The sequence below is a fragment of the Scyliorhinus canicula genome, chromosome 17, assembly GCF_902713615.1.
Source record: "Scyliorhinus canicula chromosome 17, sScyCan1.1, whole genome shotgun sequence".
In the NCBI taxonomy this organism is placed as follows: Eukaryota; Metazoa; Chordata; class Chondrichthyes; order Carcharhiniformes; family Scyliorhinidae; genus Scyliorhinus; species Scyliorhinus canicula.
In genome coordinates, this window is record NC_052162.1 from 56,030,172 (window position 1) to 56,052,610 (window position 22,439).

At 46.2% G+C, this 22,439-nt stretch overlaps 1 protein-coding gene across 1 annotated transcript in view; it reads left to right on the forward strand.

Moving 5' to 3' along the window:
* The first annotated feature begins 258 nt into the window (after nucleotides 1-258).
* sash3 (SAM and SH3 domain containing 3) overlaps nucleotides 259-22,439 on the forward strand; it is a 101,355-nt gene continuing 79,174 nt past the window's right edge. The window contains exon 1 of the mRNA XM_038775643.1: nucleotides 259-414. Coding sequence (XP_038631571.1) covers nucleotides 358-414 — 57 coding nt within the window. The 5' untranslated portion in view covers nucleotides 259-357. The remainder of the gene's footprint in view (nucleotides 415-22,439) is intronic.

The window sequence follows — 22,439 nt, forward strand, 5'->3', positions numbered from 1 at the left end:
ACATTGTATAAAATTAAAAAATTAACATGTTAGAGTGCAAGAGTATAGATTAAATATTAATAAGAATCTTTATTAGTGTCAAAAGTAGGCTTACATTAACACTGCAATGAACAACTGCTTTTGTAATTTTTAACACCTTGTTTCTGTTGCTGTGCAAGCAAGCATAGCACTCAGTAAGACTTGTTACTTCCTTCCTGGTTAGATGTTGAAGACTGACGTTTGAGTTCTAACCAACACCATTTTGTTGCGGTAACAATTTGCCATGTGACTCCCCTTCCTGTGACTCAGGTTACTTCAGTTAAGCAGAACATCGCTAACTTATATCCTTTAAAACACATTTTATCCTTCTGAAAAAAAATGTTACGAAGAAAACCTTCCAATGCATCAGAAAAAGAGCAAAATCGAAAACCAAAGGTAAGGAATTTAATTCACCAATAATTAAGGTAGCAGTAACAACAATCAACTGAAGGCATTTTACGATCTGAGGATGAGCTATGTGGTGCTACGAGGCTGCACTTTGGGCAATCTTGTAGTCACACTATGCAGGCTCTGTGCAAAGATCTTAACAGTGTTTCAACAGTATTGTAATAAATTCTGATTAGTTGAAATGATTCATTTGGAGTTCAAACTAGTTTATGTACATTGCTCTGTTACAAAGATCAGTTTCACATGTTAATCATATGGTAGCTATTTGCAATTTGGACAAATGGGTTGCGAATATTTTTCTATCTGGGACATTTTATGACTTAAGTTAAACCTGTATCAATATTATTATATCATTACTTTTAAAAGGGTATATTTTATACAGATCAAAGTGATGTATACGTTAATGTGTAGAATGAAATACTTTCTTAAGATGCCCAGTATCAGAATCACTACGACACTATGCCTATAAACCTTAAATCATGCAATGGGGTCATTTTCTAAAACCGAAGTTCAGTAATGAAGTGCCAGCCAAGATTAAGTGCTGAAGTTATGGTGCGGGGGTTGAAACCATAACCTTCTGCGTCAGAGATGGCGGTGCTATCACTGAGCAGACTAATACTTGCAAAGAAAAAGATGAGAGAAAAATATTCAAAAGTTCAAATCTTTCAGAATAGTCCAATACTCAAAGCGCAAAGTGCCCAATTTTGCATTCAAACTTCTTGTTTAAAGCAGGAAGGTTATAGAATTAGCAATGAGGCGCCACATCAATTGGAAACCACCAACTTCAGGCTTTTAAAATAAGCAGTCAAGTCATCCGTTAACCTCCCTCCCTCAGTCTTTATCCATTATTTAAAATTTAAAATGATGACTCCGTTTTATGAATTTAGTGATTTATGGCACATTTAAATCTTGATGAAAGACTTGCATTTATACAGCGTCTTTCACAGCCATCTCAAAGAATGTCTCAAAGTGCTTTATAGCCAATGAAGTACTTTTGAATTGTGTCACAGTTGTAATATAGGAAAGGCAGCAGCCCATTTACTGACAGTAAACTCACACAATAGCAACATGGTAATCACCAGGTAATCTGTTTTTGTGATGCTGACTGAGGGATAAAATATAGACCAGCACACCAGGCAAAGCTCCCCCCGCTCTTCTAGTGCCTTGGGATATGTCCACCTGAGAGAGCATACAGAAGCTTGGTTTAGAGTCTTGGCTGAAGGATGGCACCACCACAGTATAGCACCCCCTCAGCCTCCTCTTTCAGCGTGCAAGCAATGTACTCAGGGAAAGGCTGTGGCATTCTAGTTATATGCGCAAAACAGGGCCAGATGACGTTTTTTTCCCGAAGGTTTGAGTAGAAGAGCTGGTGGCATCTCAGAGGCCAAATCTGTCAGCAGAAATATTATGGGTTCAGAGGTGGCTCCGGTGGATAATCTTTTTAAATGGATGTTCTTGTGGGCCAGGAAGAGAAGGAGTGCTGCTCCAGACTTCATATGGAAATCCTTAGCTTTCCTTACCCCAGACTTTCACAGAAACTGTGCTGTTATGCATTTCAGTGAAAGACTTAGCAATAAAAGAGTTGATTTTTACAGGTGCTCTGAATGATGATGATGCAGACCACCTGTAGAAATTAGCTCTTTTATTGCAAAGTCTTTCACTGAAATGCATAACAGCACAGTTTCTGTGAAAGTCTGGGGTAAGGAAGGCTAAGGGTTTCCTTACGAAGTCTAGAGCAGCACTCCTTCTCCTGCCAGCCACTGCAACGTCAGAGGAAGATCTGCAGAAGCCCTGGCAAAAAAAATTTACTCAACTTTCAGGATGTTTCCCCAGGCTTTCTGCAGGTCTCCATGGAAACTGTGGCAGACAGTCAAGTGAATCCCTTCAGAAATTTACACTCCATGTCTTAATTTTCATACTTTGAGAGTGCAGGAGGGAGAGAGCACAAGTGAAAGAGGGAATATCAGAGAACTGACCATAATGGCATTGATAGAAATTAAATAAGAGATTATAAAACTCTACAACAGAGGAAAAGTTTAACGCCTAAATATGAGAGAAATAGAAAGTAACAGCTGGCCATGGTGACAGGAACTAAGTTCAGGCGGCCCAGAGGCCAGGCACTACCATCAGGAGGCTGCCAACACCAGTGTACTCCCAGAAAGGGGCTGCAAATGCTTCACTGCACACGGACTGGGGGTTGGGGGTTCTGCTGGCGCTTGGACTTTCCTTGTGGGATGTGGAAAAACCTACAGTTCCTGCGCCAAATTAGGAAGCTTTCTAGTAACTTCACCTTGACATCAGACATCATTGTTAGTCCCAGATTGAATTTATTAACAGGGCTCCCACCAGAGTTCAGCACAAGCTTCATCTGATGCCAAAACGAATGACGTTAAAAGGAGAACTCATTGGAAATGGAGAGGGAAATGGCGCTGCTCCATTTTAACTAAGCATCCATTACTTTGCTGCAGACTGGGCGGGGGGGGGGGGGGGGGGGGGGGGGGGGGGGGGGGGGGGGGGGGGGGGGGGGGGGGGGGGGGGGGGGGGGGGGGGGGGGGGGGTGGGGGGGAGAGGGGGGGTTAAATTATCCTCCAATTTGTTTTGCGTTCTGTCCAGGTTTGTGAGATTTATAATTTCCTAAGTGTTTTATGTGTTAAAAACAAAGCAAAATACAAAGTGCCTGACTTTGCCTCTCGGTGTTATGTGCCAACGACTAAGGCCAGAATTCTCCACCATTGGGATTCTCTTTTCCCGCGACATTGGGGTGGCTTCAATGGGAAAATCCCATTGACAAGCGGCGGGAGTAGGGATCCGACCGTCAGCGAACAGCATAACGCCGAGAAACCACGCAACTGGGGATCTGGAAAATCCAACCCCAAGTATCATCTTTGGCAGAAAAACCAGTGTGAATCTTGCGGCTCTTCTATCGCGATTCCCATTGCAATTCTCCCACACTTAGTCATTTTTTCGAGCCGGGATGAAACGCTTTTCACAAAGTCATGTGTGGGACCCCAAGATACTGGCAAACCCAGGATATCATTGCATTGGGCATCGGCGCGCTCCCATAGGGTATCGCTTCAGACCCTGTCCTCTTCTAGCTGGCATCAGGGCCTCTCCCAGGTGAATGGCAGCCCGCTATGAGGTTGTCAAATGCCCCCGCATCATAACCCCTCAATCTCCCCCTTCATGCTTCGCCCTCTCAATGGGCCTTGCCCATGGATGAATTTGTTTTACAAAAAGTACAATCCAGTGAGGAACCTTAGAAACTTGGGATGTATGGCTAATATTTCCAATATGTGCCCTATGTTTGGGATGCAATTTCAATAAAAGTGAGGCCGGAATTCTCTGGCCTTTGGGATTTTCTTTTCCCATCAGTGCACCCCACATGTGCTATTTCACAGTTTGATTGACAGCTGCAAGTGGTTATAGGCTATATGATATGGGACAAGAGAGTTGCCAGCCCTCTGATTGGCTGGCAGTTCTTGGACGTGAGAATTCCTCCTGGAAAGAAGTGGCAAGGCCTACTTCAAGTTAACTAAAGGCACAACAACCATTAAATGGCCATTGGGGCGAGTAAGCCAACGGGAGGTGGCAAACCACTGACTTTTAGATTGGGGTCTGCACACTCCACCCCCAAGGGCAGAATTCACTCTCAAAGATTTTCTCTCCATTGATCACTTGGAAATTTCTTCCTTGTGTTGGCCATCCATTGTGCAAGAAATACCTCATGACATTATCCTAACTTTGCCTTTTCCAATTTGAATCTGTGCTTCATTGCCCTACAATTAAATTTGCTTAGCTTTCCACATTTGCCTTTTCTATGCCACTTCACAATGTCCTGTCCAGCTCTGTGGGTGCATAGCTGCACAACAATCCGGAATGTGCTGCGCATGGAATCGACAGGTAGCACACAAACAACATTTCCTTTAAGGTGCGCCCAGGTGTGGTCATGCGTCAATCTTAAAGAGATCATGCAATGCAACAAGTTAGCCGCATGCAGCAAACAGAATATGAGGGAACATTGCCATTTGCCACTTCATATTAACTACCTCCTATTTCTCGCGTAACATGCTGGCGTCATCATCCAAAAACACAGTATTACATTCCACATAAACATTTATGCTACCTAACACTACCCAATCTCCATACCTCTTGATCCCCTCATCTCCATAAACTGCCAGACTCCATATCCGACATCCGGTACCGGATGTGTTGAAATTTTCTCCAATTAAATATTAGGAAGACGAATTGTTTTCAGTTCCCAAACTTTGTTCCCTCAGCACTGACTCCAACTCTCTCCCTGCTAACCGAAGTTGAGCGAGACTGTCTGAAACCTAGGACTCCTATTTGACCTTCAGAGGTGCTACCAGATATTTTCACCATCATTAAGACTACCTATTCCCACCTCCCTTACATCATCTGACCCTGCCCTTGCCTCAGCTTATCTGTTGCTAAAAGCCTCATTCATGCCTTTGTTATCTCTGAACTTGACTCCTGGCTAGCCTCCATTGTCCAACCCTTGGCAAACTGGAGGACATTCAAACCTAATGTCCCAATGCGGCACCAAGTCCCACTCACCCATCTCCTCCAGCTGTGTCTATTGACCAAATTAACTCCTGGTTAAGCAGCAACTCAGTCTTAAAATTCTTCTTATTTTCAAATCCAAACATAACATCTTCCCCCCCCCCTAGTTCTGTGATCTCCTCTAGCCTTACAGCACCACCACATGCCCCCTCGGCTCCCCATCCTCAGCACCCACATCTCTGTGCTCGGCTAATTCAGCTGGTTTGAACATTCCTAAATTTATTTACTCCATTACTGGTGACCATGTTATGATCTGCCAAGGCCCTAAGCCCTGGGAGTCAGTGTTAAAACAGCCAATAATCGGCTTCCCAACAACCTTGATCTTTTTAATGACTCAACCCATTAGATCCACGGGAGTCCCCACTCTGTTTTTTAATCCTGCCCCAAAGAAAGCTAACAGAAAGCAGGGTCACATCGGGATCACAATTCAAATGTAATTTCCTGGACTTTCCCACTTTGATGAAATCAACACCCTCTCCAGTGGCTTGGAGAAATTTGATCCCAAGTTTGCCCTTTTTTTTAATTGAATCTTCCAACATCTCATGGCTTTCATGTGTCGCCTCTGGGGCCACATGTCTTCTTTGTGGATCGGTGACTAAAAGTGAACACTGCATTCAATGCATCACAAAAATGTTTCAATATGACAGTCCCCTACTTTCAAACAGCCGATTTAGATTTTATTTGGTTTATTAATGGCTGCTTCACAATTGTTACTTTTACATTAGTGGTAGGGTTGTGAAAGCATTGTGAAATTACCTTTTCAACTCTTGGATCTGGCTTCAAACCAATCCAGACAAAGGGCATAACAATTTAATTTTAATGATAATTGAGAACTTTCAATAATTATAATGGTCCAGACTTTGCATTCACAATAACACCGTGGCTATCAACACTCACTGTTAGTACAGAGTAGGGCATCACGGTAGCATTGTGGATAGCACAATGGCTTCACAGCTCCAGGGTCCCAGGTTCGATTCCGGCTTGGGTCACTGTCTGTGCGGAGTCCTGCACATCCTCCCCGTGTGTGCGTGGGTTTCCTCCGGGTGCTCCGGTTTCCTCCCACAGTCCAAAGATGTGCAGGTTAGGTGGATTGGCCATGATAAATTGCTCTTAGTGTCCAAAATTGCCCTTAGTGTTGGGTGGGGTTACTGGGTTATTGGGATAGGGGGAGGTGTTAACCTTGGGTAGAGTGCTCTTTCCAAGAGCCGGTGCAGACTCGATGGGCCGAATGGCCTCCTTCTGCACTGTAAATTCTATGATCTATGAAATCGGACGGCAACAGTTGGCCACAAACGCACATTTAAATGCTGATCTCTGGAAGTTGCTGTCAGAAGCAGCATGGTAGCAGTGGGGCAGCACAGTGGTTAGCACTGTGGCTTCACAGCGCCAGGGTCCCAGGTTCGATTCCCCACTGGGTCACTGGCTGTGTGGAGTCTGCACGTTCTCCCCATGTCTGCATGGGTTTCCTCCGGGTGCTCCGGTTTCCTCCCACAGTCCAAAGACGTGCAGGTTAGGTGAATTGTCCTTAGTGTCCAAAAGGTTAGGAGGGGTTATTGGGTTAGAGGGATAGGGTGGAAATGAGGGCTTAAAATGGGTCGGTGCAGACTCGATGGGCCGAATGGCCTCCTTCTGCACTGTATGTCTATGTTCTAAATAACCCATGCCTTCACAGAGTGAGCTATAACAATCCTCCCTGACTGACTGGGCACCAAAACAAATCCAACGGTGTAAATACAAACAACTAAAACATTAGGACTGGTGCAGTTACAAGTTAATTAATTTTTAAACAGTATAATGTCGATAATTACTTCGAAACAATCTCTCAGGCCCTGAAAATTAAATTTAAAAGCGTATTGCATCATTCCTTGTGTTGGGGATTTTTTTTAAAGGAAAAGAAAAACTAAATTAATGACGAATTCAACACTTCACCTTATTTGTGGTATACCGTACTTGAGAGTTTGACACTGTCACTCTGTAGGGCAGCACGGTGGCATAGTGGTTAGCACAGTCGCTTCACAGCTCCAGGGTCCCAGGTTCGATTCCCGGCTTGGGTCACTGTCTGTGCGGAGTCTGCACGTTCTCCCCGTGTCTGCGTGGGTTTCCTCCGGATGCACCGGTTTCCACCCGCAGTCCAAAGATGTGCGGGTTAGGTGGACTGGCCATGCAAAAATTGCCCTTAGTGTTCAAAAAAGGTTAAGTGAGGGTTATTGGGTTACGGGAATATAGGGCAGAGACATGGACGTGAGTAGGGTGCTCTTTGTAAGGGCCGGTGCAGACTTGATGGGCAGAATGGCCTCCTTCTGCACTGTAAATTCTGTGATTCTGTGACATTGCTGCATATTAATGAAGGAAAAAAGGGACAATTCTTCAGCATCAGTATTCTGTATGATAACAGCACAAACATATGCATATGTATTTATACATAACATTATATATCCGCACACTAGCACACTTGCTTTCTCAGTGTGAAGAAGTGTACTTTGTCACTTCACTTACATTCTGCCATGCCATTTCAACATGTGATTCATTTCCGATTTAAAGTCATTAAAGTAATGTCCTTAAAGGTAATGACAGTGTCACTCCAGCACAGTCATATCTGTGGTTTTCCATGTTTATGGAAACATACATAGAATATAGAAACAGGAGGATGGCTTTCAGCCTTTTGGGTCTGCTCCGCCATTCATTATGATCATGGCTGATCATCAAGTTTAATACCCTGATCCTGCCTTTCCCTCATATCCCTTGATCACTTTAGCACCAAGAGCTATATCTTATTCCTTGTTGAAATTACACAATGTTTTGGTCTCAACTACTTTCAGTGGTCGCAAATTCCACAGATTCATCACTCTCTGGGTGAAAATATTTCTCCTCACCTCAGTCTTAAAAAGTTTACCCTTATCCTCAAACTACGACCCCTAGTTCTGGATGCTTCCACCATCGGGAACATTGGGCGGGATTCTCCGATAATGGGGCTAAGCGTTGACGTCATCGTAAATGCCGGAGCATTTAACGACGGCATCACCTGGCCCCTAGGAGCACCGATTCTGCGCCGCACAGGGGGCCAGAACGGCAATTCCAATACGGGTGTCAGCATGGACGGCGCGGGTCCGCGCATACACGCCACGGCTGGCATGTGCCCCACGGCCGGCACGGGTCTACGCATGTGCGTGGGTTGCCGTCTCCGCACTGGCCCCCGGGCAATATGTGCCTGCAGGGGCCCGATGTGGAGGAACATAGGCCCCCCCCCCCCCCCCCCACCCCCCACCCCCACAGGTTTGCCCCGTTCGTGGGCCTGGCAACCGTGGAGGCCCCTCCCCCCCCAGAGTCAGCTCCCCCCCTCCACCAGGACAGCCCCCGCAACCAGAATGCCGAGGTCCCGCCGGGTAGGACCACACGCGAATGACGCCGGCGTAACTCGGCCAAAGTCGGCGGGCATTTGGCCCGTCTAGCGCGGAGAATCGCCGGGGAGTCCGTGTTGAGCAACACCATTGGTGCCGATTCTCCAGTCGGCGGCACGGCGTCACAGGATTCAGTTTATACCCATTCAAATAATAATGTGCATTCCTTTTTTGCTACCAAAGCAGATAACCTCACATCTATCCACATTATACTACATCTGCAATGCATATGCCCACTCACTTCAAACCCCATTGAAGCATTTCTGTACCTTCCCACCCAGTTTTGTATCATCTGCTAATTTGGAGATAATACACTTAGTTCCCTCGTCCAAATCATTCATAGAATCATAGAATTTACAGTGTAGAAGTAGGTCATTCGGTCCATCGAGTCTGCACCAGACCTTGGTAAGAGCACCCCACTTAAGCCCATATCTCCACCCTATTCCCATAATCCAGTAACCCCACCTAACCTTTTTGGACACTAAGGGCAATTTGGAATGGCCAATCCACCTAACCTAACATTTATATATAATGTGAACAGCTGGGGTCCTAGCACAGGTCCCTGAAGTACCCCACTAGCCCCTGACTGCCATTCGGAAAAAGAGCCATTTATTCCATCTTCTTGCTTCCTGTCTGCTAACCAGCTTTCTATCCATCTCAAGGCACTACCTGCAATCCGATGCGTTTTAACTTTACGTAGTAATCTGCTGCGTGAGACCTTGCCGAAAGCCTTCTGAAAGTCTAAATAAACCACATTCATCGGTTCTCCCTGGTCAACTCTACTAGTTACATCTTCAAAGAATTCTAGTAGATTTGTCAAGCATGATTTCCCTTTCATAAATCCATGTTGACCAAGTCTGATTATGCCACTGCTTTCCAAATGCTGTGCTATAAAATCCTTTATCATGGACTCTAGCAACTTCCCCACTACCGACATTAGACTACTGGTTTATAGTTCCCTGTTTTCTCTCTACCTCCTTTTTTGGATATCGGGGTTGTATTAGCTATCCTCCAATCCGTAGGAACCATTGCAGAGTTCAATGATTTTTGGACAATGACCACCAATTGATTGACTATTTCTGGGACCACTTCCTTAAGTACTCCAGAATGAAAATGATCAAGGCTTTGGAAATTTATCTACCTTCAATCCCATTAATTTCCCCAAAACCATTTCTTTACAAATAATAATTTCATTCAGCTTCTCACTGAAACTTGTGCTTCTCAGAACTTCGGGTACATTATTCATGTTTTTCTATATGAAGACAAAAGCAAAGTACAAATTTAGTTCCTCAGTCATTTCTTTGTTCCTCGTTATGAATTCCCCCGTTTTTGACTGCAAGGAGACTACATTTGTTTTTATCAATCTTTTTCACTTTACATATCTATATAAAGCTTTACAGTCAGTTTTTAGATCCTCCACTAGTTTACTTTCATATGGTATTTTCCTCTTCTTCATCAATCCCTTGGTCTTCCTTCCCAAGCTTCACATCTAATTGCCGCAATTCTCCAGCTCTCACCCAAGCGAAACGAGACCAGTGAATAGCGGGAGAGGCCAAAAACGAGAATTTAATTCTTACAAATTATTTCCAATCTATTTACCCTGAAAGATGGAATCTACCTATCAATACTGTTACCCTACACTCTTGAAATACATGGTACCCCATTCTTTTAAATAAGCAATCTGTTTCTGAGGTAACCAGTAGGGAGTTCCAATTATGTGGGTTTGCTTGGTACTCACACAAAAATGATTTATCTTTGCATTGTATTCAGAGAAGGTGGCAGGGAAAGAGATTGTTTGAGAGGTAGGCACAGTAAGATGGAACACAGCCCTTACACTTGCAGGGATTGAGTTAAGGGCTTTCTGCCCCATTTTCCCTGACTGACAAATTGTGGCTCTGGGAGGCCATAAAGTTAAAGAGAAACAAACTCCACCGAACCACCCCCATTTCTAGGGATGGGTTCTATGAGACAAAGTGGGCAGGATTCTCCTACCCCACTCCGGGTCGGAGAATCGCCGGGGGGTGGCGTGAATCCCGCCCCTGCCGGCAACCCAATTCTCCAGCACCCGAGAATTGGTGGGAGAAGGAATTGCGCCGCGCCGGTCGGCGGCCGCTTGCAGCGGCCCCCCCAGCGATTCTCCGGCCCGCGATGGGCTGAAGTCCCGCTCGTAATATGCAGGTCCCACCGACGTAAATTGGACTAGGTCCCTTACCAGTGGGGCCTGGTGGTGCGAGCGGGCTCCGGGGTCCTGGGAGAGGAGCGCAGTGCAATCTGGCCCCAGGGGGTGCCCCCACGGTGCCCTGGCCCGCGATCGGGGCCCACCGATCCGCGGGCAGGCCTGTGCCGTGGGGGCACTCTTTTTCTACGTGCCGGCCATCTCAGCCTCCGCGATGGCCGACGCGTAGGTGAACCCCCCCCTGCGCATGCGCGGGGATGACGTCAGCAGCCGCTGATGCTCCCGCGCATGCGCGGACCCGCGCGCTGGCGTGACGCCAAGGGCCTTCCACGCCGGCCGGCGGGGCACAAACCACTCAGGCGCCAGCCTAGCCCCTGAAGGTGCGGAGGATTCCATACCTTTGGAGTGGCCCGATGCCGGAGTGGTTCACGCCACTCTGTCCCGCCGGGACCCCCCGCCCCGCCGGGTACGGGAGAATCCTGCTCAGTATTCCCACTAGCAGACGTTTGCTAATTTGATGCAGGTGAGAGAAACACAATTGCACCATGTTTACCACATTTTCCCAATATGATCAAGGGATGCAGGATTAGCAGGAGGTCTCAAGGCTTCAGGAGAAAATGGTATCTGCACAAGTGTTCTCTGAACAGAATTGCACACATGCCTCCCCAACAGCAAAAAGAGACATTTTCAGAGCAATATTTCTTTTTTCGGGCAACTAGTTTTCTTTTCACCTCAGAAGTCTGCAAAATAAGCCCCTGTTCAAGCTTCCTCTTCTTCTATGATATCCTAATTGTGAAATGTTCACCTTAACACTGGTTATTCAATTTGATGACTATACAAATTAATTTAATGTGCATTTTAGATATAACAGGCCTTTCCTGTCTAGTTGCACACCATTGGATTCCTATTCCAATCTCAAATTGCAATAAAATTGTTTCATTCATTCTGCCTCAAGCTGTGAAATGGGGTAATAGCAGGGGTTGAGAAGCACAGTAGAAAGGGAAGAAAAATCAAGCCTTTAAAAAGTGTGTCTCAGTTTAGCTGTACAAAAAGATGATATTACATACAGTGATTAGCATGTTATGCCAAAGCATCTGAAAGTACCTCATACACAATGAATTACTCCAGACATTCACCGAATGCTGTCATGTAGACGAATATGTAGACAAAATAAAGTAATGGAGCGCTTAAATATCTGTGTGGAAGCAAGGAAGATATTGGCTTGTTCCCATTACTTTGCCTTATCTTTCTACATTTGGTTGTTTAACCTGATTGTTGAGGTAATAGCAAAGAATTCACAAGTACCGCAGTGTCACCTGTTAGATCTTTCGGCAGCAACAGGAAAAGATTAGATCTTAGAATTTCAGTGCTTTCAATATTAGGAAGATAGCTAGCTGAATTACAATACACAAGTTTAGAGCACTGGATAAAACTCATCATACCAAAGGAGTTGATACTCAAGAACAATGAGTCCATTGGTAATGAACACAATGATAATCACTATTGATAAATCTAGAGCCATAGAGCAACATGCTAACGATGCATGGCTCTTCTACCAATAGTACATAAAAAACAAGGGTTGGACATTCAGCCTCTCAAGCTGTTCTGCCATTTAATCAGATCATGACTGACCTGTACCTCAATTCCATTTGTCTGTCATTACTCCATGATATCCTTATCTAACAAAAATATATAATTTTCTTTAAACTGAACGCGCATCATTCTGGCGACAGAATTCCAGATTTCCATTACTTTTATGTGAATATGCCTCCAGATTTCACTCTACCAAAATAAATAGTTTCCTTTTGACATTTTAAATATTTCATTACATCACCCCTCAACTTTATAAACTCAATGGAATAAAAACCAAGATTGTGCATCCTGTTCTCTTAATGTAGCCCTTTAAACCCCTTCTTCCTGCTATGATTCCAGAGAATCAGCACTGAACCCCAATAAGGCCAATATATCCTTCTTGAAGAGTGTGCCATAAGTGCACATAATCCTCCAGATGGAGTGACACAAAAGATAACTTATTTCCTTTTATAGTCCAGCCCCCCCCCCCCCCCCCCCCCCCCCCCCCCCCCCCCCCCCCCCGAGTAAAGTCCAAGATTCCATTAGCTTGTTTGATTATGGGCTTGATTAGGGGCTGGTTTAGCGCACTGGTAAAGCAGACCAAGCAGGCCTGCAGCATAGTTCGATTCCCGTACCAGCCTCCCCGGACAGGCGCCGGAATGTGGCGACTAGGGGCTTTTCACAGTAACTTAATTGAAGCCTACTCTTGACAATAATCGATTTTCATTTTCATTTTCATTTCATTTCATTACGCTTATCGTGTGCCCATTACTCTTAATGATTTAGTTCATCTAGACTGGAATAGTCAGATGAACAAGGGTAGCCTAAATGAAGAGTTGTTGAATGTTTTCTGGGTAGTTTCTTAGAACAGCATGTCCAGAGAGGAGGCAATATCAATAGCCTGGTATTGTGCAATGAGATGGGAGTAATTAATGACACAATGGTGAAAACATCCCTAGGTAGCAGCTACCATAATACTGTTACATTTTGTTTGAGGGAGAGAGGAAGTGGCCCGAGACTATTGTTTTTAAACTCAAATAACGGCAATTATGAGGGCACGGAATCGGAGCTGGCTAAAGTGAATTAACAAATTATGTTAAGGGATAGGACAATAGAGGGAAATCAGGGGGGAAAACTCTCCACTGGTTGGAGTCATACCTGGCACAAAGGAAGATGGTTGTGGTGGTCGGAGGTCAATCATCTCAACTCCAGGATATCACTGCAGGAGTTCCACAGGGTCGTGTCCAAGGCCCAAACAGCTTCAGCTGCTTCACCAATGACCTCCCGTCTATCATTAGGTCTGAAGTGGGGGTGTTTGCGGATGACTGCACAATGTTCAGCACCATTAGCGACTCCTCAGATAATGGAGCAGTCCATGTCCACGGGCAGCACAACCTGGACAATATCCAAGCTTGGGTTGACAAGTGGCAAGTTGCTTTCGTGCCACACAAGTGCCCGCTAATGACCATCTCCTACAAGAGAGGATCTAACCGCCACCCCTTGACATTCAATGGCATTACCATCACTGAATCCCCCACAAATAACATCCTGGGGGTTACCATTGATCAGAAACTGAACTGGACTAGCCACATTAATACTGTGGCTACCAGGGCAGGTCAAAGACTAGGAATCCTACGGCGAGTAACTCACCTGCTTACCCCTCAAAGCCTGTCCACCATCTACAAGGCACAAGTCAGGTGTGCATTTACGGACAGATAATTGCCAGGCCCGTGGCCACGCTTGCGCACGGCGGCAGCCTGCAGCGGCAGCGCGTGCAACATAGCGCAGACCGTGCATGGACCGGTCTGCCAAATAGTGCCCCCTTTTGGCTAGGGAACAGCCCCCATCAGTGCCCCAGCATGTCAAAACCCTCCCCACTGGTGAATCCCCCCCCCTCCCCACCCCCCGACTGTGGCAGTGCTGGACTCAGTCTGCAGCCACCATGCCGGGTTCCCAAAAAAAATAGCACACGCGTCCTATTCCGTCGGGAACTCGGCCCAACGGGGGCGGAGCATCGGGGGAGGGCCTCAGGTAACATCCCAACAGTGTGCATACGCCATTTTGGAGGCAGTGGAGCATCGCAACAGCGCCACCGCCCCAGATTTTGGCGCCAACGGGGATGCGCCAGACGATCATCGAACGCGATTTCAGCGTCGGAGACCGGAGAACCTCGCCCAATATATTGTGATGAGTGATATGACATACATTACATACCTTACCTGTTTCTCTTTTAAGTTTTTTTTGCTTTTAATTCCTATGCTTCTCCTTTCAGCTGGGACCTGAATGGGCCATGGACATCTCTACTGCCACCATGCGATCAGTTAACAGGAGATTGATCAAGCATTCTGTTTGTCCATCTTGCTCTATCTTTTTCTCCGCTCTTCCTTACTCAATTTAGCATTTACGTTTCTGCTATGAAATTATTGTTTTATTTCTTGGGTCAGGATTTTGCACAGCATGCTGGTGGGTTCTGAAGCTGGGAGTGAGTATGAAATTGCATGGATGGGATTCCCTCCGGGTTCCCACCCCGAGCTGGTGCTCATTTTACAGTGGAGTTACAGTGGAGAGGGGAGGGACCCATCCTTGCCCCAATTAAGGCCCTTAATCTGTTATAAAATATGTGATAAATGGACACAGATAAGAATGATCTGATTGGGCATAGTCAACATGAATTTATGATTGGGAAACCCATGTTTGATGAAACTGTTGGAGAATTTTGAGGCTGTTCGGAAGAGAATAAATAAAGGGGAGTCAGTGGATGTAGTATACTGGGCAATTGATACAGTACCTCAGAGGAGATTGGTTAGCAAAATTAAAGCACACAGGATAGGAGGTAACATACTGGTATCGATCAAGGATTGTTTAACAGAAAACAGTGTAGGTTTAAGCAGGCCATTCTTGCGTTGGCAGGCTGTGACTAGTGGGGTTCCAAAAGGATCAGTATTTGGACCCCAGCTGTTCACAATATGTACATCAATAACTTGGATGAGGGGACCAAATGTAATATTTCCAATTTTGCAGATTACGTGAAGCTAGGTGTTGTGAGGAAGATGAAAATCAGCTTCAAGGGAATTTGGAAAGTGAGTGGGCAAGAACATGGCAGATGGAATATAATATGAAAAAATGTGTGGTTGTCCACTATGGTGGGAGGAACAGATACGTAGAGTATTTCCTAATTGCCGATAGATTAGAAAGTACAGATTTACAAAACAACCTTGGTGTCCTCATCATTAAGTCATTGAAAGTTAAAATGCAGGTTCAGCAGGCAATTAGAAAGGCTAATGGAATGCTAGCCTTTATCGCAAGAGGTTTTGAGTTCAGGAGTAACATGGATTACACCGTGCCTAGAGTACTGTGTGCAGTGTTTCCCCTGGTTGGGGAGTTTAGAACCAGGGAGGACAATTTCAAAATAAGGGGGAAGCCATTTAAGACTGAAGCAAGGAGAAATTATTTCACACAGAGGATTGTGAATCTTTAGAATTACCTAGGCTGTGAAAGCTCAGTCATTCTGTATGTTTAAAGCAGAGATTGACAGATGTCTGAATGCCAATAGCATAAACGGATATGGGGATAGTGTGGGGGAATAGCATTAAAATGGATGTTCACCATGATTATATTGAATAATGGAGCAGGCTCAATCAGCTAAATGGCGAATCCTGCTCCTATATTTCTTTGTTCCCAATGACCAATGCTTTCCATCCATTCTGGGAAAGCAATGGAGTAGAAAATCAGGCAGGTGTTAATTCATTAGCATACGTTTTTGTTTTAGTATCGAAGACAAATTCCATCCCAATATGTCTTGTTTGTGTCAGTTGGCAATAAAGTTTTGGACAGGTCACTAGGTTGTGCATCATTGTGTAGACTTGTGTTTTCAGGCTTTATGTCTAAATTGCCACTGAAATTTGGTTATTATTAACTGTCATTCTGAGGTTAGCTCTTCCTGTTAATATACACAGAAATAAACTTCATGTAAACCTGGCCTAAAAATCCACCTGTATAATAAACTAACTGTCTAGACGGATCACTAAATCACAGTCTTGTTTGTTGCTTACTTTGCATATTGTTGTCTCCTCAACTCACAATTTTCTTCGGCACATTTGATGAAAGAGAGCAAAATTGGTGATAAACTCATCCTCACAGAACCGTGTCATAGTGGGAGGTCTGCATTTTCAGGAGAGATGGCGGAAAAGAATTAAAGGAAAGAGATTTTCCACACTGAACTCTTTAACACCTTATCTTAACAGTAAACTTTCTCTCAAAATCATGTTCAAGCTCAATCCTGGTCTCACCTAATATGTTGTGCTGTTTTATGTTTGAGAGTAGAACGCCCATCTTGTGCTGTTCTACAGCACTGTAGCTCAGACTGGAAGCTCACATTCAACTGATCTATGCTTTTTCTCTTTTTTCTAAAAAAAAGCCTTAACGTTTGTGAGCCTTATCCAAAGAGAGCTATACTTGATAGTAATTTGTTAAGAATGAAATGTTTGCTTTGAGCTTTATACACAGAACAATGTACCGAATTATTATGAGTAAGAAGCTCCTATTCACATGCTTACTCATGATTCCTAGGCAAATATTTCACTGCTCCAAATGTCAGTATTCAACAATCGTCTGGTCCAAAAAGCATTTTCAAGTCATCAGTATACAAATAAATGATGTGGAGATGCCGGCGTTGGACTGGGGTGAGCACAGTAAGAAGTCTTACAGCACCAGGTTAAAGTCCAACGTGTTTTTTTCAAACACTGGGTTTCGGAGCACTGCTCCTTCCTCAGGTGAATGATTCACCTGAAGAATGATTCACCTGAGGAAGGAGCAGTGCTCCGAATGCTAGTGTTTGAAACAAACCTGTTGGACTTTAACCTGGTGTTGTAAGACTTCTTACCATACAAATAAAGGAAGAAGAACAAATCAAAAATCTGTTAGAGCGTAGCCATGAATCAATGAAGCAAACTTCTATATTCATTGGGCGCGAATCTCCGCTCCCGCGAAGCATCAGGAAGGCCGTCATGAATTCGGCCGAGTTTCACGACGGCGTTAGAGGCCGCTCCTCGCACCCTATTCACCCCCCCCCCACCCCCCAGGGGGCGAGGAGCAGCGCTGTGAGAAACTCGACTGCCGGTCCTTGACGCTTGCGTCAAAGCAGCGCGCCGTGAATGACGCAACGGCGGCGCCTAAGTGACGTCAGCTGCGCATGCGCAAGTTGGCCGGCTCCAACCCGCGCATGCGCTGTTGCCGTCTTCCCCTCCGCTGCCCCGCAAGACGTGGTGGCTTGATCTTGCGGGGCGGTGGAGGGGAAAGAGTGCGTCTCTTGGAGACGCCGGCCCGACGATCGGTGGGCACCGATCGCAGGCCAGTCCCCTCCCGAGCACGGTCCTGGTGCTCAATCCCCTCTCCGCCCCCCACAGGCCCCAAACTTACCTTTTGCGCTATGTTCATGCCGGCAGCGACCAGGTGTGGTTGCCGCCAGCGTGAACAGATCGGGAACGTCAGGCCGTTCAGCCCATCCGAGCTGGAGAATCGCCGGTCGGCGTGAAAAATGGCGAGCGGCGATTCCGCGACACGCCATTTTGGGGGGGTGGGAGAATCGCGGGGGGTGCCAGGGCGGCGTGTCGTGATTCGCCCGGCCCTCCCGCGATTCTCCTACCCGACGTGGAGAGCGGAGAATCACGCCCATTGCATTTTGGTCAAATTTATCTTTGCAATTTAAAGAAGTTATGAAGCAGTTTCTGTGAAAATTGAAAATAGGGCGTCTGGCAGGAAGTGGTTAACCTCATCATCAGACGATTGTGTTTCTGCCAATAAGCTCTCCTTACTGAATCAAAGTATGGATCAAAGTATTGTAAGTTAGTCTTGCATCAGAAAAATCTGCACAAAGTTTTAAACGAGACGTTTCCAAATGTCCATACTGAAATTCAGCTTTACATTTCAGTTGAATCTTGAACTTCATCTTCAGTAATGTTCTCAACTGAAATTTGAGAGAGTTTGATTTTGCGCTGATAGTTAATCGAGTGGAAATAAAGAACAATAATAAGCAGAAAAAACAATCTTATCACACTTCTCAAACTGCATCATGCTCAGCGATAAGAACACAGGTCGTGCTCGGGCAAGAGCAGGGTTTCTATGAAAACACCAAATCAGTTGATTCAGCAGCTTCTTTAATATTAGCATGTCCTGACTAAACTAAGATGATTAACAGTTATAATGTCTGCAATTTTCCACAGAGACACTTCCCAATCTCAGGCGTGCTAATAGATGGGAAGCCATGAAAGGAGTGAGGGAAGTAAAACAGGAGATCGAGTCCTCAATGAGGGAATACTAAATGTCAAATCAAACCACCACTCTCACAAGTGGAGTAAAACCAGCTATGGGCAGAGGCCGACAGATCTCCTGCCCATCCTCTTAGTTGTAAAATAAATGTATTGCACTGAGGAAGGAATGAGAAGAAAATAATAAAATATGTGTAGATGTTTTAAACATGTTTTTACAGCCATTAACCTGTGCACTTGGATATAATGTGGGGCCTTAAAAGGGAATTTAACATTTTTACCAACAATTAAAAATACAAGAATCTATATACAACGTTTTTCTATGTAGAAATAAATGTCAATTAACTCTCTTGCTTTTCCTGACCTAAAGGTGTTTAAAAAATGAATAATGTACTCTAAAAATGTTAATTCATGACAAGAATAGTTTTAAACCTATTCCTACTGCAAAGTATTCTCTACATGAAAATAGATTTGCTTTATATAGCACGTTAAACGGCCACCAGATACATCACAAAGTGCTTTATAGCCAATAAAGTGCTTTTGAAGTGGTTCTTAAAAATTTATTTATGGAATGTGGGCATCGCTCGCTAGAGCAACATTTATTCCCCATGCCTAGTTGCTGTTGAGAAGGTGGTGTTCAGCTGCCTTCTTGAACCGCTGTAGTCCCTGAGGTGTAGGTATACCCACAGTGCTTTTAAGGAGGGAGTTTCAGGATTTTGACCCAGCGACAGTGAAGGAACGGCGATATATTTCCAAGTCAGGATGGTGAGTGACTTGGGCTGGAACCTCCAGGTTGTGGTGTTCCCAGGTATCTGTTGCTTTTGCCCTTCTAGATGGTAGTTGTTGTGGGTTTGGAAGATGCTGCCACAGGAACCTTGGTGAGTTCCTGCAGTGGATCTTGTAGGTGGTACACACGGCTGCCACTATTCATCAGTGGTGGAGGGAGTGAATGTCTGTAAAAGGGGGAGCAATCAAGAAGGCTGCTTTGTCCTGGATGGTATTGAGCTTCTTGAGTGTTGTTGGAGCTGCACTCATCAAGGCAAGTGGAGAATAATGCATCATGCTCCTGACTTGTGCCTTGTAGATGGTGGACAGGCTTTGGGGAATCAGGAAGTGACCTTGTTGGAGATAGTCATTGCCTGGCACTTGTGTGGTGTGAATGATACTTGCCATGGTCAGCCCCAGGGCCGGCCCAAGGTACCGGCAACTCGGGCAGTCGCCCGGGGCGCCATGTGCTAGGGGGCGCCAGAGACTCGGGTCCCGCGCATGCGCAGTTGGGCCGGTGCCAACCAGCGCATGCGCGGTGGCCGCCCTCCCCCAGGGCGCCCCCCCCCCCCCCCTCGGCCCAGCCCCCCTGGCCCAGCCCCCCCGGCCCCGCCCCCCCCCTCGGCAAATGATACTGAACATTGTGCAGTCTTCAGCGAACATCCTTACTTCTGACCTTACGATGGAAGGGAGGTCATTGATGAAACAGTTGATGACGATTGGAAGATGGAGAGGACCTCTTGGAGCAAAGTTGATCAATCTCCGACCACCACAACAATCTTCCTTAGTGCCATGTGTGAATCCAGCCAGCGGAGGGTTTTCCCCCAATTCACATTGACTCCAGTTTTGCGAGGGCTCCTATACGCCACACAGTCAAATGCTGCCTTGATGTCAAGGGCAGTCACTCTCACCTCACCTCTGGATTTCAGCTCTTTTGTCCTTGTTTGAACCAAGGTTGTAATGAGGTCAGGAAGTGAGGGTCTCTGGCGGAACCCAAACGAGTATCCGTGTGCAGGTTATTTCTGAACAAGTGTCGCTTGTTAGCACTGTTGATGACCCTTGCCATCACTTTACTGATGACTGAAAGTAGACTGATGGGGCAGGTTGGATTTGTCCTGTTTCTTGTGTGCAGGAAATACCTGGGTAAATTTCCACATTGCCAGGTAGATGCCAGCGTTATAGCTGTACTGGAACAGCTTAGCTAGGGGTGCATCAGGTTTTGGAGCACGTCTTCAGTGCTATTGCCTGGATATTGTCAGCGCCCATTGCCGTTGCAGTATCCAGTGCTTTCAGCCTTTTTTTGATATCACATGTGGTGAATCAGATTGGCTGAAGACTGACATCTGATTCTGGGGACCTCCAGAGGTGACGAAGATGGATCATCCACTTGGCACTTACATGCTGGGCTCCACCATCACCGAGGATGGGGATATTTGTGGAGCCTCCTTCTCCAGTGAGTTGTTTAATTGTCCATCACCATTCATGGCTGGAAATAGCAAGACTGCAGAGCTTAGTGGCGGATTCCATGGAATCTTGCGAGACATCGTGATCTGGATCTCGCCCTCACTGGGTGTGATCCATATCAGAATATTTAAATGAGCCATTAGCTCAGATTGACCCGGGGCCTGGGACCTAACGGCCATGCCTGGGGAGGGCCACACAAAAGTGGACTAGTCATAACGGCACTTGGCACTCTCCCAGGCCATTGGAGACACCTGGGTGATTGGGCATTGGTAGGGTGGTATCCTGGCACGCCCGCTGGTACCCAGGCATTTTGGTACTGCTGGCTTAGAATCTTGGCAGTATGTGCACCAGAGTGGCACTGCCAGGATGCTGATGTGATAGTGCCATGCTGGCACTGCCAAGGTGTCTAATGCAAAATTGTCCATGCCAGGGGTTGGGCTTGGGGTGCCGTGCCCATAATGAAATGAAAAATGAAAATTGCTTATTGCCACGAGTAGGCTTCAATGAAGTTACTGTGAAAAGCCCTTAGTCGCCACATTCCGGCGCCTGTTCGGGGAGGCTGTTACGGGAATCGAACCGTGCTGCTGGCCTGCCTTGGTCTGCTTTCAAAGCCAGCAATTTAGCCCAGTGTGCTAAACAGCCCCTCAAGAAGTGGGGTGTGGGGGGGGGGGGGGGGGGGGGGGGGGGGGCTCAAGGACCCTGGAACAAGTAAGTTGGGTGAAGTGGGGGAGGTGTTTAGAAGCCACTGTGGGGTCGCTGAGGGGAGCGCTGAAAGATCGGGGCTGCCTTTAGAAATGGTGCCTCGATCCACAAGTCGTCTTCCTGAACTGGCAAGCTGAGCTCCTCAGTGCAGGAAATTATGTAAGTGCGGCCTCAAAGGGCCGTTCCTCACCAAGGCCAGAAAAAACAGCAAAATGCCATTGAATAGCGGGGTCTTTCTTGGTGCTGCCGGTGCCAAGAAACACCCGTTAAACGCGCCCAAAACTGGACTCTGTTGAATCGCTCTGTCCCATTGAATCACGCCCTAGGCCTAAACCATTGGTCGTGGGATCGCTTAGCTCCTTCTATCACTTGTTCTTTATGCTGTTTGGCACCCAAATAGTCCTGTGTCTTAGCTTCACCAGTCGTAACGTAGGAAATCCAGTGACAATTGTTTGCAGGGCAAATCCCCACCTCCAGCAATGTGGTACTGACCAGATAATCTGTGTCTTGTCATGCTGATTGAGCACAACGATTGGTCAGGACACCAAGGATAATTCCCCTGCTTTTCCTTGAAGTAGTGGGTGGAATTCTCCAGCCTCCCAGCCGTGAGGCTCTCGGATGCACACGGGGGCGTGCCATTCGGTGGCGGCAGGATTCTCTGGTCCTGCCGCTGTAACCCGCCCACGCTGCCCGGAAACCCACAGGGGTCATGCCAGCAGGGCCAGAGAATCACACCAACATGAACGGCAGGAGAATTCCGGCCAGTGTCAGGGGATTTGTGTCAATCAGAGGGCAAACCTGGCCCTTGTTTAATGCCTCATCCAAAAGATGGCACCTCTAACAATGCAGCAATTCCTCAGCACTGCACTGTCAGCCTTGGTTTCTGTACTCAAGATCTGGAGTGAGATTTGAACCCATAACTGAACATAGAATGGCAAGGAAGCAGGGCCCTTTCAGACAAAGCTAAATCCTGCTTTGTGAGCAATGTATTATTTCAGGAGATCTTTACTTGCTGAAAAGGATTTCATTTATACAAAGTATATTGATCACTCAGAATTAGGAAGACAGCAATCCAACAGGCAGTTAGGC